Source organism: Opisthocomus hoazin, chromosome 5, assembly GCF_030867145.1.
Source record: "Opisthocomus hoazin isolate bOpiHoa1 chromosome 5, bOpiHoa1.hap1, whole genome shotgun sequence".
Classification (NCBI taxonomy): Eukaryota; Metazoa; Chordata; class Aves; order Opisthocomiformes; family Opisthocomidae; genus Opisthocomus; species Opisthocomus hoazin.
In genome coordinates this window covers 29,963,076-29,982,513 of record NC_134418.1, presented here as the reverse complement: position 1 = coordinate 29,982,513, position 19,438 = coordinate 29,963,076, and the positions used below count along the sequence as shown (strand labels likewise).

The following is a 19,438-nucleotide window of genomic DNA, read 5'->3' as shown; positions in this document are numbered from 1 at the left end:
CCTACCTTCTTACTGCACTTGTGCAGGTGTGATGACATTTCATTTCTCATGAAGGTTAGAAAAAGAACATGGCTTTGTCTGTGAAAGAAGAGGTATCTGTTATTACATGACAAGCTTCATGACTGTTCAAAGTAAAGAAGGTTTCTACTAGGCTGGGCTGCTAGCCTTGATATGTGGCTGTCCACATTCTGGGGAAGGAAAGACTTTTGGTCTTGTCTTGCGCGTGATCCGATTTGCTGAGAGAGGGAAGGGAGCCTGAGCGTTCCCAGTTGTCTGACTGGCTTGACAGTAGGGTGAGCAGATGAGAAGGCAGGCCAGTGGAGAATCTTTTAATTGTTTAAAACAACGAGTCAAAGCACTTGTTACTTTTGCATCCCAGTTTTTGTGAAATAGCCTTTTTTGACATGAAAATATGGGAGTGGGGACGGTATTTAACATTAATCCAGTGCTTATGTGTGACTTGACCACTCCTTTCTTTCTTCCCTTCCCTTTCCACAAGTTCTCTAAGTATTTTCTCTCCTTGTTGCAGTGGTAGTCGCTCTTCCAAAACCTTCAAACCAAAGAAGAATATTCCAGAGGGGTCTCACCAGTATGAGCTGCTAAAACATGCTGAAGCCACGCTTGGAAGCGGTAATCTCCGGATGGCCGTTATGCTTCCAGAGGGTGAAGACTTAAATGAGTGGGTTGCAGTTAACAGTAAGTCAGCTAACGTTTTTTTTAATAAAGGGGGCGTTCAGTGTGGGCTGACACTTGTGGGAGGACAACTGTGTACTCCTTTCTGGTGGGTACGTTCTTCTGTCCTGCATGCACCACTCTGCTGTGGCTGGGAGAGGTGAATGTTGCCTCATTTAGAGCTGACAGATGCAGAGCGACTCACTGAGACAAAAACTCCTTAATCTCTTTGTGCCAAAAAATATGTTCCTGTTAACAAAGTAATTCTTAGTGGTTAAAGTCTGAGCACTTGATTACAAACAAGTGCTGAAGTAAAAATGTCACTGTTGTTTTTAGAAAGTAGCCTGTCAGTGCCATCTTAATATGTTTAATCTAGCTCTTTTTCAACTAGAGTTGTAACCCAGTGGTATAGTCGAGCCTCTACATGCTAAGTGTAAAACCTTAATTTAGTTAAGCATGAGAGCTGGGCCTAAGAAATGCTAAAGACTGTGGTGACATATATGTCCTGGCTTTTGTTTTGCCTGTAACAAACCCAGAGATCAATCTTTGCAGTTTTCCAAAAGTTAGTTCATTCCTTTTGTTTCGACCAAGTTGTGTGCCTTTGCCCTGGCAAGTCTCTGGTGTCGTTATTTTAACATTCTCTAAAGCTGTTTGTCCTAGCTCTCTCCTTTCATGCTAGGTCAGGCCAAACAATGATGCCCAAATTAGTGTTCTCTGATTGCTTGACCGTGTTTCCTCCTCCTCCTTCCTCTCCCTGCTGCATGAGTTTGCTGCCTGCCTTCTGCTCTTAAAGAATGGATTAACCCAAGTCCTATCATGCTCCATAGCCCGTGCAGAGTTTTGGCTGCCACAGACTCTGTGCCCCGTCTGGGTATTTCCTCATCTCTTGTATCTTTGGCTTGGCACGCTTCCAGTGATTGTACGGCAGTGGTTGTGCACTGCAGTGCAGTGTAAATTATGCTGGAGATAAATGTCTTCTAATTGTTTATGTGATTCTGACTATTTCTTTTTGCTCTTTGACATGTTTGAGAAGTGAAACTGTCGTACTGACTTCAACCTTCTGGTTCTTTATTAGCCACACAGTGCTCTGGTATGTGACTTGCCACTGCTTCCAGTGTTGAAATTGCTGACACCATTCTTTATAAAAGTTTATTCATGCTGTGTTGCAAAACTGTCTAGAAAAAAAGCCTGCCCATTTTTATGAGTAAGCATTACTAAAGATGCTTCATATATTGCTGCATCCTTCCCTTTTGGTGGTTCCTCCACTTCATATCTCTTCTTTCCTGTGTGGCAGCAATGTTTTTCCCTTCCTGGATGACTTAACTGCTAAATTAGCTGGGTAGCAAAAAGGCAGCTAAACACTTGACAAAAGAGTGGGAGCTGCCTTTTGGTTACAGCTGCATTCTGTAATGAAATGGTCCTGTAATGAAAGGGGGGTTTTAAATGTTTAATTTTTTTGTCTAGAACTGATTAACTGATCACGTGCTCCCTTCATTTACAGCACAGAATCATAGAATAGTTTGGATTGGAAGGGACCTTTAAAGGTCATCTAGTCCCACCCCCCTGCAATGAGCAGGGACATCTGCAACTACATCGGCATCCCTCTATCACAACTACACTACCAGTTAATGGTAGCTGTGAGCCCCTTCTGTCGATTGAGATACCTGATAAGGAAATAAAGTGTGTGACAATGTCATTTGTTTTATCCTTCGCAATAATGAGAGCACAGGAACAAATGTGCTCTGTGCTTCTACTTCTTGCTCAACTCTTAGCCTTACTGATGTCTTATGGTAATGACTTGACGTACATGTAGATTTTTAAAATATGTTTTCAAAATAAAAAACAGTGAGAAGTGTATAGTTGGTTTGTTTTGAATTTCATTTGAAATTCCCTTGATTTGAAAATACTAAAAAATAATGTCAGAATTACATCTTGCCCACATCTTTGTAATAGAACACCAGACAGTGTGCACTTCTTCAAGTAGAAGAGCACTTGGAAAAAATAATTCGAGCCCTCAAAACTTAAGAACAGTGAGTAAAAAGAAGAATCAAAAATATGCTGAGCCACTGTACAGCTTTACACATGTTGGAAAGAAGGTTCTTGCATTTTTCTTGTTCGTCACACTACTGGCTTTGGTGGATGGGTGTGCGTCTCCTGGCCTTGTGAGACTTGCAAGTGTGGGATTCACAATCATCAGTCATCTTGTCAAGGTCTGTGTGGGTTTTATGAATGTGCTTGCCTTGAAGCAAACATTAGGCTGTGGTTTCTACTGGGAGCAGGGAATGGAAACTTAATTAACAGTTCTTGTGTACACTTAAGAAACAAGGGCTGTATATAATCACTTCTTGCTGTCTTCAGTGTTAACTGCCTCCTCCCCCTGTCCAGACAAGCTTTAGGAGTCCTCCTGGTCCTCTGTAACTTTTTTTTATCAACCTTTCCCAATGCTGTTTGGCTGTTTTCTTTTGGGAAAGGGGGGGGAGGGACACAACATGACGGGGGACGGTGACACACGACGACGGGGATACATGACTTTGTTGCTGGAGATGAGCTGTGGTACGTGCGTGCCATACCAGTTTTTTATTTGCTTCCCTTTTTTGATACCTGGGAAGTTGCATGACACAGTTGTAGCTCGTATCCTGCATCTGCTGGACAGTTGCTGTAACTTGCTGCCGTGATGTTCATATAATCTTTTGTTTATTCTCTGGAAAAATCAGTGAGGGGAGCTGCAGTATTTAACCTTCCCTTTCCTTCAGCCAGCAGTTGCTTTCACAGTACCTGGTATCTGCACCTGGGGAGGAACAACCTCATGCACCAGTACAGGCTTGGGGTGGACCTGCTGGAGAGCAGCTCTGCAGAGAGGGACCTGGGCGTCCTGGTGGACGACAGGTTAACCATGAGCCAGCAGTGTGCTGCCAAGAAAGCCAATGGGATCCTGGGGTGCATCAAGAAGAGTGTGGCCAGCAGGACGAGGGAGGTTCTCCTTCCCCTCTACACTGCCCTAGTGAGGCCTCATCTAGAGTACTGTGTCCAGTTCTGGGCTCCCCAGTTCAAGAAAGATGAAGAGCTACTGGAGAGAGTCCAGCGGAGGGCTACGAGGATGATGAGGGGACTGGAACATCTCCCCTACGAGGAGAGGTTGAGGGAGCTGGGCTTGTTCAGCCTGAAGAAGAGAAGGCTGCGAGGGGACCTTATAAATGCTTACAAATATCTGAAGGGTGGGTGTCAGGAGGATGGGGCCAAGCTCTTTTCAGTGGTGCCCAGTGACAGGACAAGGGGCAATGGGCACAAGCTGAAGCAGAGGAAGTTCCGTCTGAACATGAGGAAGAACTTCTTCCCTCTGAGGGTGACGGAGCCCTGGAACAGGCTGCCCAGGGAGGTTGTGGAGTCTCCTTCTCTGGAGACATTCAAGACCCGCCTGGATGTGGTCCTGTGCAGCTTGCTGTAGGTGACCCTGCTTCGGCAGGAGGGTTGGACTAGATGACCCACAGAGGTCCCTTCCAACCCCTACTATTCTGTGATTCTGTGATCTGCTAGTGCTTACATTTAGGATGCCAGTCTCTGTTTCATTACAGCAGAACTGTGTGTCTCTAGTAGAGTTAAGCAAGGAACACAACTTTGGGTAGGCTACCAGGTGACATGCTGGCTTCTCTTTGGCATGGCACTGGACTGAGAGGAGTGTATTGTTGGTGTTAATTACCCAGTGTCCTGCAGACTGTATTGTATACTGATTGTATGAGACTATTCAGTGTTGCAAGTGGTAACTCCTTTTTTAAACTCATTTTTTAAGCTAAGACAAACATGTCTGTCTAACTACTGCAGAGACTGGTCACAGGAAAACCTTTCCCTGTTGCTTCAATGAAGAGCTTTGTCACCTAAACACTAAATTGAATAACATGTGGCTATTTGGTGACATGATTAGAGTGTCAATACTGCTGATAAGGGATTTTGAGTATTCCTGAAATCTGTCTCAGTAAAGAGACAGCTTGTCACTGGCATATTGAATTGCAGGCTAACACAGGTAGCACTGAAGTAAAGTAAGTTGAAAGTGATGCTGAGCCTAGACAGACTGTGCACTGGTTTCTCGTCATGCGGACTAGCTCTGCAGGCAAGATTCATAGATGAAGTTTCTAGCTGTAAAGGCTCCTGTTGTCAGCAGTGGCAGGTCGGATGCTCTTAGCAGAGAAATTATGTAGCCTGGACTGAGCACTGGGGCATAAAGTCTTACTTACTATGGTTCCTTTCAGACTAAGGGTGTGTTGGTGGAGTAGTTAAATTTGCAAAGCACTGTGCTTAAATAGAAGGAGTTGAACTTCACCATACTTGATTTAGGTTTTTATATGGTTGCTGAATTTCATCTATGCGTAAAAATGGATGAGTAAGGACACCAAATTTAGTCCCCCAAGTCTCAAGTTCCTGTGTGCTTGTATTACTGGGGTTCATCCAGAAGCAGAGTTAACAGTAACTGTTGCAAGATCCAGGGCGACAGGAATATATAGTAAAATGTTTTTCTGGAACCATGTCATGCACTTAGTTGTAAGAATTTAACCCAGCCTACTTAAAATTTTATTATCTAGTGCTTAATATTGGTCACCTTTCGATTTTTACTCATGACATCCATTGTCCGAAAGACATTTTGAAAAGATAAACTCATATATTGATACACTGGTATTGTGCTGTGCTCCCCAAGAGGTGCAAGGGGGGCCATTCATTGAGGGGAGATAAAGTGGATTTTATAAACTGATTACAGTGATCACAGTTCCTAAGAACCATAACATAACTAAAAGAGGGCAGATTTAGATTAGATATAAGGAAGAAATTCTTCACTATGAGGGCGGTGAGGCACTGGCACAGGTTGCCCAGAGAAGCTGTGGATGCCTCCTCCCTGGCAGTGTTCAGGCCCAGGCTGGACGGGACTTTGAGCAGCCTGGTGTAGTGGAAGGTGTCCCGGCCCATGGCAGGGGGTTGGAAGTAGATGGACTTAAAAGGTGCCTTCTAACCCAAACCCTTCTGTCATTCTATGAAATGTTCTTTCAAAAGATAGTGTTTTGGAATACAAAGCTTGAGGGACGTCAGCGTCAGCTAATGGGTAATGGTTTTATCTTACTGGAAAGTTTACACTGAAAATCTTTGTTTTATTCCAGACTTGCCAGTAGACTTTGGGATTCTAATAAAATGCACCAAACTTTCAGAAGTGGAGATAACTCGGTTTTCTCTTCCCCTTCTTTCAAATGAAGATTTTGCTGCAATAAACAATGAAATAGTTATTGTCAGAGGCCATTCTAGAAAGTTGGTGACTGCATTCTGCATCTTCTTTATAATACATCTTACAAAGTAATAACTACGAGATTTTATTTTTTTTTTGTGAAAAATACTCCAGAACCCTCTTCAGCAGTGTGCATTTACAGTCAAGGCTGTAGGAAGGTTGTGTTGCCATTACACTGCAGAGTGTTAATTGATGGTTTAAATGCTTTACAGCTGTTGACTTCTTCAACCAGATTAATATGCTTTATGGAACCATTACGGACTTCTGCACAGAGGAGAGCTGCCCCGTGATGTCTGCTGGCCCAAAGTAAGATCATTTTCTACACATTGTTCAGAGTGTGCAATTTTTGAGATGGTTTTGCGTTTGAAAACCTGAGACTAGCTCAGTTGAGTGCCAAAGATAAGGTAACATCTGTGAGTGGAAAGGTCTTTTGTCACCTGAGGAGGGAAAAAAATTTGAACCTTTTTTAAGGGAGTGGGGAATGGGAAAGTGTTTTTTTGATGTCTGTGTTTGTTGGTTTGTTTTTTTTTTTTCTTTAGCCTGGGAAGTAAACTGATTATCAAAAAGATGTTTCCCTTTTTTTTGCGAAATGTTAACGAGGGCTTCTTAAGATTTGAAGCTTTTTACAGACGAGTGTTTAATTAGGGCTTACTTAAATGTTTCTTTTAGGTGTTTGAGTAGGTATTGTAGAAATAAACTGGGCTACAGTTTTTATTAGCCTGGATTAGAATCCTCTAACCTGTTCTGAAGTTGAGTTTCACTTCTTTGATTCTTGCTTTGCTTTTGTACAGAACACCTCTCCTGTGAGGAAAGGCTGAGGGAATTGGGGCTGTTCAGCCTGGAGAAGGCTCTGGGGAGACGTTAGAGCAGCCTTCCAGTACCTGAAGGGGCCTACAAGAAAGCAGTAGAGGGACTTTTTACAAGGGCATGTAGTGATAGGACAAGGGGTAATGGCTTCAAGCTGAAAGAGGGTAGATTTAGGTTAGATACAAGGAAGAAATTCTTTACTCTGCGGGCGGTGAGGCACTGGCACAGGTTGCCCAGAGAAGCTGTGGATGCCTCCTCCCTGGCTGGACAGGGCTTTGGGCAACCTGGTCTAGTGGAAGGTGTCCCTGCCCATGGCAGGGGGGTTGGAACTAGATGATCTTAAAAGGTCCCTTCCAACCCAAACCATTCTGTGATTATATGATCCAACATTTGTGTTTTTTCTTGCTCTCCAGTTGCTTATTGTCTTCCAAAGAGGAAAATACCTTTATTTCTAAGCGAGTGGTGGGGGAGGGCACTGCTTCCTTTTAAATTGCTATAAAATCTTCAATAAACAACAAAGAAAAACAATCCTCTCCTCCACTTCCTCCTCCTTTATAATGATATTTGTTACTGTCTGAAGCCAGTAATTGCCATCCAATGTGGTGGAGAGCTGAGGACATGCAAAAGGGTGATGCTGGGAGGGCAAGGTGGAGAGGGCAGGAGCTCTGCAGGGTGAAAGCAGTTGATGGACCAAGAAAAGCTTTGGTGCTATGTTCTTAAACTAAAAATGGACGCTGCTGAATGCCAAAAGCAGCGTGGGCAGGCAGACCTGCTGCTGCAAAGTGGGGAGGGGTGAAAATACAAAAGGAATAGAAGTTTACCATTATGCAAAAGAATTTTGGGAAAAGCTTGTGTAATACCATAGCCCATTGTCTGCTTTGTGCTTTAGCATGCAGAACAGACTCTTATTTATTTAATAAGAGCTTCAAAATGTTTCTTTGCTTTATTGTTTGTCTGCTGAGAAGCAGTTACTTGGGGGTGGAGGCTAATTATTAACGGCTTAGCTGTCTAGTTGCCAGACTAAACAATTAATTTCTCTCCAAAGAGACAGATAACCATTGACAGAAATGTGTGTTGTACTCAGAATAGTTACGAAGCAGGGTAGAAAAGAGATGCTAGAGGCTGGAAGATGCATTCTGCAAGGTTTTAATTAGGCAATCTTGTCCCTAGGATTTGTAGAGCATTCCCCAAACTCTGCAGCCCCCACCTGTGCTCAGGAATGGGTTTTATCAAAGGATCAGAAGTGTGTGTGCACAGGAGTGGCCGAGGCCAGGCAGGCACAGGAACGGGAGATTTCTGAGGCTGGTGGTGACCAGCAGTGGAGCGTATACAGTGTTTTTCAGTTTTAAAGAGTGTGTCTGTCTTTCACTTAAAAGGTGGCCTGCAAAATATTTTTTCAGGGAAGTACTGCTCGAAAACCTGTCAGGATGAAAGCACTGATATTTATGGTTTGGGTTTTTTTGGTTTTTTTCTGTTTTTTACCTCTTTTTCCTGTTCTATTCTGGCTCAAGCCATATTAGTTGAAGAGGGAGGCATTGGGTGTTAGGTGCTGGTTAGTGCTTCTAGCCTGAAGGTTGCTCTCATGTGAGCACATCCATGACTGAGCTGCCACCAGTATTGCATCCTCATCTGTTTCAGACAAAAGAGTACCAGTTAGCTGAAACAACTTGCACAAGGTCATTTGGAACAGGTTAGGCAGCTGTGGCATGAGTAGCTGGAGAGGATCAAAAGCAGCGAGCACGCTATGGCTCTAAAGTCTGATTTTTGTGTTACTGCTGGAAAAGTGTTTATCGTCGATACATTAAAAAAGGGTTGTAAGGTGCTGGTGCATACTTAAGTGGCTGTTTAGAACTCGTTGGGGTGTAGTCACAATTTTCATAGCATAATTGACAAACTTGTAGCAGTCTGTGGAAGCATTAAACCAGATGTCGAGAGGGTAACCAGAGCAGAAGTGTGATGTTTGCTGTATCCACTGCCTGGTACTGGTGTATTATCTTTAAAACCCCAAAAAAAAGGACCCTTGAAGACAGACAGCTTGCCTAGGTGCGTGTCTGCTTTTTGTGGTTTATTTTTGTTACAGGGAGGATTGTCTTCTTTAGAGGGCTACCTTTAAGCAAGTGCTTAGGGCTGTTTGGCTACTTCTCCAGCCCACTGGTTCTTTTTGATAACGATTTTAGTGGAAGGGCTTAGCTGAGGCAGGTAAATTTTTGTGTGCTGTGGGATCACTTTCATTTCTTCCGGACTTGTCTTTGTTGGAAGGATTGCTGACTTAGCTTTTATCAGAGTGTTAGTACATCGAGTTAGTTAAGGATTGACGTAAAGATCAAGAACAGATCTCCCTCTCCTGCTGTACAGCTCATTATCTAACAATTTGAAAAAAGCATTGGTTTAACTTGTTACAAAACATACCATTACTTGTGGTAATGTTCCATTTTTTTCACTTCAGCAAAGACCAACCATTTCTTGCCCAAACAAACCCTAGTTGGTTATCAGTTTTTGCTATTCTTACATCGTTTGCAGTATCACCATCAGTGCAGCAGGCATGACAATAAGTTAAGAACCTGTGTAGAAGTAGTATGTTTATTAACCAGCATTGGGTGAGGGGAATTTTCTTTATTTTCCTCCATGGTTGTAAGTCTTCAGTAAGAGCACAAAGGAGGGACGTGGCTGCTGCATTTTTCAAAGCTGGATGTTTGAACAGGGGCTCTGAAATCCACATTTAGATGTCTGTGCACTAAGCTCACTCTTAATGGTAGTGAGATCCTTCTGATGTTCCTGATGTTGGTTGGTCTGCAGTGCTTCAGTCTTCGTATGTTCAGATTGGAATAGCTGGGCACTCTGGAGTGGACAGCTCCCATAAATCCTACATGGGCGTAATACCGTGTAATGGAATATTCGCGTGCTGCCTTCTGCAGCAAAAAAAGAAAGAAATCATGTGATCAGGTCCTTGAAATACCCTCGGTCTCTTAGCAATATCAATCCTTTTGCCTCTGCTCTGTGCCTGTGTTGCTTGATGACTGAGGGACAGAACAGTATTTCTCAGCAGTCTTGATGTGATACCGTATTGCTGAGATTTAGAGATGATAGGTCCAAATACATGTCTGAGAATCTTTAAAAAGGCATTACTGAGCTACTGCATTTCATTGCTGTTGGACATGGTAACTGCTTTAATTTTAGTCAAGCTGGTTTTGTTTTGTTGGGTGTTTGGTTTTTTAGGCCATGTACATGTACGTGTGTGGTAGAGGAGCTGCTCCTGTGATTGTTTATATTTAGGGACATTTTCCAGTGTGAGAAGCCTAGTGAGCTTTTCTGTTTATAGCTGGTAAATAACTTGTGTTTATTAATATGAGAGAATTCTTCTAGAGTCGTTAAGGATTCTTAGCTTTTCCCTTGCACTTGCTGAAGTAAACTGTATATTTCTTGCTCTATCCTTCACATACTGTTTTGCCCTTAAAAACCTCTACTAAACTGTAGAGCTTTCTAAAAATTTATTTTCTGTAGAGGAACTGCCTATCGTAATAAGGTTAGTTTGCTTCTATCACCAGAGCTGTAGGTGTTTGCTCACAGGCTTGAGCTAGAAATGTGATTTCACCCTTCATTTCCTATACCAGTTCAAAGGATTATAATATGTGGGATTTTTTCTTTTCTTTTTCTTTGTGTGTTTGGTTTTCTTTTTTTGTTTAAGACATTGGCCTAGGATTCTTGATTTGTTTTCAGTGATGTATTTAATCTTGTAGGAAGACTTAATTTTCCCCTCCTTTGCGAACCCCCAGCCTTTTGACATTCTAGGAACAAATGTGAATAGTACGCCCACTGTGTGGAGCATGGGGTGTCTGCCAGAATACTTTCAGATTTTCTATGTTACTTTTTTTTTTTCTGGTCGGGATATATCTGCTGTTTCTTAAGAGGTCTGTTACTTAAAGGGTCATTCTATGTCATTCCTTACTCTAAAAAATGCAGAATTAACCCGTAGTGTCGAGGGGTGAGGAGTGAGGGAGGGAGGCTTTTTATGGATATATGTTATTTGGATGAGATTTTTAGCATGTAATTTAGTTTGTTGTCTTACTGTCACCAGACTGAACTTGGCACCTCAATTAAGTGTTGATATTTATCCTATGTTAATACCACTTAAATCTCAGTATTAGAGTAATAGTGATTTTTCATAAATCCAGACACGTGGTGGTCCATTCAGTGTGTACAGAATTTTTGCATGTGTTTTGAGGTACAGTTTTTAGATGCTTTCAGACCCTCTGATTTGTTGCCGTTATGAAAATGGGATCTTATTATACCATTGTGAGCAGACCCTCGTAATCACGTGTAAAATTTGTTTGTTGTGAAGATGTTCTGCAAGTTACTGTTCTGACAAAACTGATTTTGTTAAACAAAACTAGAGGCCAGATTTATCCGATACAGTTAAGCTTTGCATAAAATGTGTATGATCTTGAAAAGACCTGCTTCAGTGTCCGCACAGTACTAACAGGAGATAGCAAGGGAAAGTTTAGACAGTGGTGGTTGCAACGCAAACATTGTGGTATGCTACTACCATACTAAGAAATCACAATCAAGTTGAGCACTCTGTCCTCCATGAAAAGAAGAAATATTAACCATTAATAACATCTCTTCTACTTCTTTTAAGAAGAACTGAGAAAAAACTGGTAGATGAAGTGGGTATGTTTCCTGTAAACACATGACACCTGAGTGCTATCCTTGTACGTTTTGTTTGTTTGTGTGTTTTAAAATGTTTTAGAAGAGGAGTGTTGCAGCTAGTCTGAGGCTTTGTTAATTTGTTTCTCTGGGAGGATTTCAGAGCCGAAGAACTCAGCAGACCTTTCCACTTCTGACTTGGCAGCAGGCTGGCCCCATGGATAGCTGTTCTGCAGCAGTGCCGGTTGGCTGGGCAAGGCTGGCTGATTTAAAACCGACGTGGGAGATTATGCTGTGTTCTTATCTAAAAGAGAGAGCTAGGCACGGCTCTGTACTGATGAGAAGAAACTGCTCAGATGTTAGGGACTGGCAAGGAATTTTAAGATATGTGTATCTGTACTCTGCAAGGCATAGAAAGAAACACTGTGGTTCGCTTAGAAGCTGGTATTGTCAGACTTCCGATTAAACACGTTTGGTTTTTTTAAGCTGTATGTTACCAACATTAGCCACGTTCTCCTGTGCCTGGCCTTGTGTCAGTGGCATTCGCCAAGCCAATCAAAATCTCTGTTCCATTCTAATTTCAAGAGGACTTGTTTCTCTCTGGTTGTGCATGTAAATGGATGCTGTTTAATACAGCATTTAATATATACCATTTTTCCATGGCTTTTTAAATTCCTGAAGTTAAAATAACTGTAAAATCAGTGACACTGGAATCTACTCATTAAAGGTGCTGTATAAAAGATGTCAACATCACTAGCTCTGAGTGGAAAAGGATAAAAAGAGCACATGTTTTACTGTTCCATAGTCATGTTAGTGGTTTGTAAAGGTGTGATATCACCTCATCTGCAGATGGAAAAATTAAGCTAAAAGATAGTTACTGGCCTGCAGCTATCAAGTGGGTCAGTGGAATAACTGGAAACGGAGATTTTTCTGAGTCTTGGTGTGCTGCATGGTAGCACTAGACCTTCAGATATTAACCTTTTAAGGAGGACTATTTTGTGTAGAAGCTTTTTTCTAACTGTTAGCTGAAAGGCACGTTATACCAGCTTCCAGTTTTTAATAGTATTCCTTGGCATTAACCTACCTCTGAATCTATTCCGTGTCTCTAATGCAATTGAAATTTGGGATCTCTGGCAAGACCTCATGTAGTTTGGTCTTCAGTTATGCAAAATCTGTAAGAATCTCTTTCAGATGGAAAGAAATTCCATAAATTGGAATGTCTAATGTGTCTGGCTGGCAGCTGCTGCAGATGCTGAGCATTGCTACTTGCTTTGCGGTTGTTCTCGGCCAGTGGAGTTGAAGAGAAGCCCATTGTTGTGGCTCACTAGATGAAATTTCGCATTTGAAATCAATCAGATACCTTCACTGATTTGGGTCCTAGAGCTTAGCTTTTATTTGTGTCAGAATCTCATGTAACTTTTTGATGTTTCACTTGAACAGGCTGTAATGTTTTTTTCCTGGGGGGTGGGTGGGGGAGGCTTTAAAGAAGAAAAAGTAGCTATTGGCCTTTCAGGGTTTGGAAACCTGCTCATACTGCACCTTTTGCTATACAGGGCTGCAGGCTTGGCTGCAAGCTGCCATGTGCATTTTGGCAGGAGCATTGCAACCGAGGATGAGTGAATTGTGCTATAAAGGATGACGTTTATGAAGGCCTTCGCAGACCGCGAAAGAGAGTCTAGCTAAAGCAGGGTTGCAGTGGGGAGATTGGATACAGAGCAGCTGCAGATGACTCAGGAGCATTTGGACCTTAGTTTCGAGGAAGGACTGTGGGAGGGTGTGGGAGTACGGGGAGCGGAGCAGGAAGAACAGCCTTCCAGGCCTTGATTTGAATGATTCACTTGTGTTAAGAAATGTCTTGTTGTTGTCGTCCCAACCCAGATATGAGTACCACTGGGCAGATGGGACAAACATAAAGAAACCAATTAAGTGCTCTGCACCAAAGTACATTGATTACCTGATGACTTGGGTCCAGGATCAGCTGGATGATGAAACGCTGTTTCCTTCTAAAATAGGTAAAGTAAATAAGTAAAATTGAACAATGTATTTGGATTACAGTTGTACAGGAATATTCAAGTCTTACAGCATTGAAAGGTCTCCTGAATGACTGATGAGTAGGGCAACTTTAAAAGGTTACATTATATATATATATAAAGGCACTTTTATCTCTTAAGATAAAATTTATGTGGTAGTACATGAACTCTGATCCGTGTGTTAATACTCCTCAAAAAGACATATCACAATTCTGAATGCAGGAAGTACTGTTTCTATTTAATAACTGACTGTGTTGATCAAATCTGATGTTTTATTCAATTTGAACAGTGGGTTATTTCTTTAGAAATAAGGCAGAGGGTCTCAAAACTTTATAAGTAGTAATTGGTACAAACTGGCAGCTTTTTGATGCAGGAAAGATGTGTGGCCCTCGTGAGGAACTTCTCCTAAGCCTGAATTGTGTCTTTGGTCTTAAGCTAATGATTTTTTTTTTGTTTTCAAGTGAGATGAAAGATGTATATTTTTAAGATGTTTCTTCCAGAAAAGCAGGAGGAAAATAATGAACAACCACCAGTTCAGGAATGATAACAAGAAGAAAACCTTGCTGCTATAGGCGCGAAGGACTGTTTGTTCCACAGCTCCTATTTGGCAGTTCTCCAGTACACCACTGCTGATAGGCTTATGATGATCCATTGTGGAAAAAAGAAGCGAGATCTCTTAGTTGCTTGTATTTTGTGAATAGTTTCTGAAGCATTTGACACATTTTCAGTAAGCTTCTTCAGAGAAACAGGGCCACCTGTCAGAATCAAGTGGCATTTGTTTTTACTTACAGTTAAGCAGATAAGCGGAGACGGCTGGTTGGTTTGGGAAGAAGTGACAAAAAGCTAGATCTTTCCAGCTCAGTAGATGCAAGCATGGTTTCTTTGCATACTGTGGCATTCGTTTCAGTGTTGCAGGGTAGAGTTCAGAGCTAGGGTAGAAGTCCACTTCTAATAGGAATGATATTGAATAGTTACAGCTAAAGTGGTGTTCAGAAGACTACATCAGGACTTGGTCTTTCTTCAACTGCAGCATATACTTTACTGAAGACTCTTTTTTTAATAGGATGTGTTTTTGAAAGATAGCCATTCAGAAAGAGACTTACAGGCCACGGTGGATCATCAACTAAATATGAACTTCCCATCTAATGCAGCGGCCAGTGAAGGAAATGTGTTGTACATGTAAGCAGGGAAAGCTTAAGTAGGAGTATGAAAATTTCATTGCTAGGGTTTCAAAGCATTGGTGAGATAATGACTGGCCTACAGCATCCAGCTTGGGCCTCTGGCCTTCAGACAGGACCAGCAGTTGGAGAGACCGCAAAAGAACTAAGCAGACTGGGAAAACTGCTACGGGATGAGAAGCTAGACAGGTTTAATCTTTTTAGATGGTTGATACATATCTTTTTTTAGCCTGCAGATGTGTCAACTGAAGAGATTATTGCTCCCAGTAGCCAGTTGCTGTTTCCTAACCAATTTTAATAAAACTTGTGCACTGACAAAGATCTGCTGTTGAAACTGATTTTACCTGTCCTGGGTCATTTTCACTGAAATGACTGATAGGAGCATGTTTTAGAGTATGTAAGCAGGCAGTTAAGAACGCAGTAGCCTCTGGCTAAGGGATGGTGATGAGCAGGATGGAAGCAGGAGTCGCTTTGCTTGGCATGAAACAGGTGGAAGAGAGCCTATTTTCTGATTTCACTTTAGCCAAGAGAAGCATGAAACTCAATATCTGATACCAAAGGTGGTTTCAGTTACCTACGCAACAGTATCTGGTGTCCCTTGGAGTACCCTGTGGTATCTTGGACACATGCGCAGAGCCTGTGGTGAGACTCAGACCCTGCAGGAGACTTCCCCATTTCTGCGTTGGCAGTCAGAGGCCACGTGGGTACTGAGAGGGCATCTGTAAGTGCATTAGATACCTCTGTTTGGGTATCTGAATCCTACCAGAAGGGAGGAAGATTGTTGATCAGAAAAGGCTCTTCAGGGATCTGTACTGAGGCATAACAAGATTTAGTAGCTGGAAGCTGAAACTAGGAGGGTTCAGCATAGAAATGTAGTCAGATGTGTCTTGGAAAAAGTTCGTGAGCCACTGGTCTACTGAAGTGAGGGAAACCTCCCCTCTGGTCTTTCAGTGAGCTTGGTGTTGTGCTTCAGCCTAAGTACGTTGTGTGATTTTCAGGTGGAATTGCAGAGTGATACAGAACAGCGACTCTTGTGCAGGAGGTAGGGTTGGCTTATAATGGCATTCAAAAGACATGAACCTGTGATGGGCGTTTAAAAATAAGCCATCTTTTTTCTTGTTTCTAGGTGTACCGTTCCCAAAGAATTTCATGTCAGTGGCAAAGACGATTTTAAAGCGTCTGTTCAGAGTTTATGCTCACATTTATCACCAGCACTTTGATCCAGTGATCCAGCTACAGGAAGAGGCGCACCTTAACACTTCTTTCAAGCACTTTATATTTTTTGTTCAGGTAAGTGTGGCAGGAGCATTAGGGTTACAGTTATATTCTGGAAGAAGTAATGTATGAAAGTAATGCCCCTTCAGTTTCTTCACAGCCAGTGTGTTTGTAGGAGAGTCAACACCTCCAGGACCGTAAGATAGTGTCTTACTCCATTTTTATGTATATTTACTGCTAGAAGAATTCAAGGAATGGAAAAGTTTTCAACAAACTACTTGTTTGCTACAAAATTGAAGGCTGAAAAGTCTAGTAATATTTCAGTAATTCAGTAGAAAGGTAGAACAAATAGTTCAGTAGAACAGTAATTCCTAACAAAAGAAAGAGGGAGGACGGCATCTGAAGCTAGACTGAAAAGACTGTGCTTGCTTCAAAGCTACATTTGCCCCTTCCCCTTATTAAAAAAAAAAAAAAAAGAAAGCATCTTCTTATGTTTCCTTCCTTTAAGTAAGGGAAAGATCTTTACGCAGTCGAACACTGCTATTCAGCTAACGGGAGACAGGCAGAAAATGCTGTGGTGGCTAAGCCTGGACTTGAAGACCCTACTACCAAATAACTTCTATCTCAATGAGACTTCTGACCGGAGCTGCACATATAAAACTGTGTATGTATGTCTCTCTCCTCATCCTTGTTACAGGAATTCAACCTTATTGATAGAAGAGAACTTGCACCACTTCAAGAACTGATTGAAAAACTCACCTCTAAGGACAGATAAAAGGAAGAGGATTTCTTGAAGTCACTTGTTTCTTTAAGCAAGCGTGTAGTTTTATTTTTTTTTTGTTCAGTTGTTTTTTTTAAAAAACAAAACAAAGCCCCGTGCTGTTACTAATGACAGCCAAGATCTACTTTTTGTGCTTTTATTAGGGGAAATCTTTTATCTATTAGTGACATGTGGTAAATGGCGCTTTTTTTTTTTTTGATTGTTGTTATTCATTGTGGAATTTTAGCAGGTGCTGAGTGTTTATAAAGGAAATATGCTTGGTTGGGGGATTGACTTTGCTGGTGGATGGGTTCTTGTATTGTGTCAGTGGTAGCCCATTCTCATGAAGTCCCTAAAAGACTTGCTTACATTCTCTAAGTGCCTTGGCAGACTCACTTCTGAGGTGCAAAGCACATACAATACTGAATATTGCTGGAAACAGAAAATATGAACTAACACCCAGGACACTTACTGATACTTGTTTTAGAAAAATATATATATGCTTACACTAAAAAAAGCCATAACTTACTAAATCAATGATCTCCAGCTTTTAATACAAATATTTGTCTTATTTTTTTAGAAATTAATATAGAATTTTTCAAAACTAGATATTTCTTATAAAGAAAAGTGATGGTGAAGTTCTAGTTACTAAAGCGAAATGATGAAGGTGATGTCAAAATTACAAAGAACCTGTGCTTGGCAAGTAGTTGCATGTCTGTTGCCATTTGTTTCAGCTTTTCATAGTTGCTTTTATATTTTTAAGAGGGAAGCATCAACTTGGGTCAGTCACTTTTTAAAGTTTCCTAGCATTTGCCAAATGAACGGTTAGTTTGCACAAATACAGTTACAAAAAATACTAAATATAAAAAAATACACTGGGGTAATACTAAGAAAAAAATCTGGCTTTAAAAATAACTAGTGAAATGATGGTTGTAAGTTAGGAATAAAAAGCCTGGCTGTGCAGAGGAGCTCTGGTAGCCAGCATTTTCTGTGGTAGGAAATGTATCTTGGAAGGAATATAATTTCATGGACCGCTTTGAATTTACGTTAGCGTGATGGTGTGCTCCCCTAGTTAAAACTGCAGCCCGCCTCCAAGAAACTACAGCAGCTAGGAAGGGTAATAGGAGCATACTGGTGAATTTTAGTGGTTTGTAATTTGGTAAGTGCATCTTGTGTTTCTGAGAAAACCTAAGGAAAACGTTGCCTTCCCCCACCGGGGTTAGTGTCTTTGCCTCTCTAGCCTTGTGTTTTCTCAAACCAGAAATGAGAACTGCCTGTGAGAAGTTAACCTCTGGGATGATCCACAGATGATGTCTTGGGAATTTCTGCTGCTGCTGTATCAATCAGGTTTCCCATTGCAGAAGCCTGTATGACTAGCTCTCCTGTTCGTTTATGGATCTTTGTCAGAACTGGTGTATGTTCGATTCAAAAAATCTGCATTAGGTTCTGCGATGTGCTCTCCCATGGTGTCACCTAGTACAATAGGTGGTTAATGTTGCCAGGCTTTGCTAGATTGTGACTCTGCAAAACCACCATTTTTAGACATGAATAACATGAAGACCTTAACTGACTAGTGTACGCTAGACTGACTCTTGTACCCCTAAAATTTACAGGTGAAGCCAAGGTAAGCATGTGATAGAGAAGTTGAGATTACATTTTGTGTGCCTTTGCTTGACTGAAGGAGCTGAGTAAAGTGTAAAGCACTATGTAGCAGCCTGCAAAATGTGTAAGTGGCCATTAGTATAGCCAGCTAATAAGCATATACTCATTTGGGAGACAGGAATCACTGCTTCTGAGTTAAGGTAATGTATTTCAGAAGCATCTGAAGGTAATTTTAAGAACAGATTTAAACTTCATAGTCTGCGTAAACTGGTTCCTGGAGAGGCAATTTAATGTTTTGTTACTACTTCTATGTGTGTGTCTTTTTTTCCCTTCCCCCTTTTTTTTCCTTTTTTTCTTTTTTTTTTTGTTTTCTAAAAACACTTGAGAACAACTGAGAAAACCTAGTATTGAGCTAGAAACTGGCATTGCCTACTTGTTTCACTGCTGCTTATTTAGAAGTGGAAACCTGGAGTGTTGCATAGTGAATGGTCATGCAGTGGTGTTGGTACAGACTTATTGGCTATGCTAACGTTAGATAGAGAGGCTGCTTGCAAAACACTTACAGTTTAGCATTGGTAATTAAGACAGTCCTTGGTTTCATTTAAAGCTTCACCATCCTGTTGAACAGCTGGAGAAAAAGCGTTCCTTTGGTATGCATTGTCCTTTTTATGTGCTGTATGGGATGTTTGACTAGGTGGCTGGAAATGCAGTAATTCTATGGACTGTGCGCAGCATTCGTGATGTATTTGCAGCTGCAAGATCGTTTTTAACTGAGCAGCATTCCTGACATCTGATTTGGCCATGACTAGTAAGCCTGATTTGGGAGCAGTAGGATGGCAGTGCAAGGTTGGAGGGCTCTCTTAGTTCAGGACAGAGTAACGCAGAAGACTACTGTCTTTTCAGAGTTATGGGAGCGATCAGTGTCCACCTGACTACACAAAAGCAGCTTAACTCCCAAATTTGAACTGCACAATTTTAAACAGACTCCAGTCACTCAGGAAGCAGATTTTAAGAATGTGATCTTACACAGCCTTTTGTGTGTGCCTCTATCTGAGGAGTGTTTAATGACTGAAAATTTCCAGCTACAGAGGTGTGAAGAGCACTGCAGATGCGGTTTGGTATTAAAAATCCTGTAAACTTTCCAATGAAAACAGCTTTGCTGAGTTGAATCAGTGCTGCCCAAGAGGCTGCGTGTGTGTGTGTTCACCATGCTGATAATGCTTACCGGAGAGGAGCCTTCTAACCAGTGCTGGAACTCATGGTACCA

The 19,438-nt window shown here is 41.6% G+C and overlaps 1 protein-coding gene across 1 annotated transcript in view; it reads left to right on the top strand.

Moving 5' to 3' along the window:
• The window catches only part of MOB1B (MOB kinase activator 1B), a 40,150-nt gene extending 21,610 nt beyond the window's left edge, over positions 1-18,540 (top strand). The window contains exons 2-6 of the mRNA XM_075420787.1: positions 530-696; positions 6,148-6,241; positions 13,265-13,398; positions 15,721-15,884; positions 16,507-18,540. Of these exons, the coding sequence (XP_075276902.1) occupies positions 530-696; positions 6,148-6,241; positions 13,265-13,398; positions 15,721-15,884; positions 16,507-16,584 (637 nt within the window). The 3' untranslated portion in view covers positions 16,585-18,540. The remainder of the gene's footprint in view (positions 1-529; positions 697-6,147; positions 6,242-13,264; positions 13,399-15,720; positions 15,885-16,506) is intronic.
• Positions 18,541-19,438: the final 898 nt, after the last annotated feature.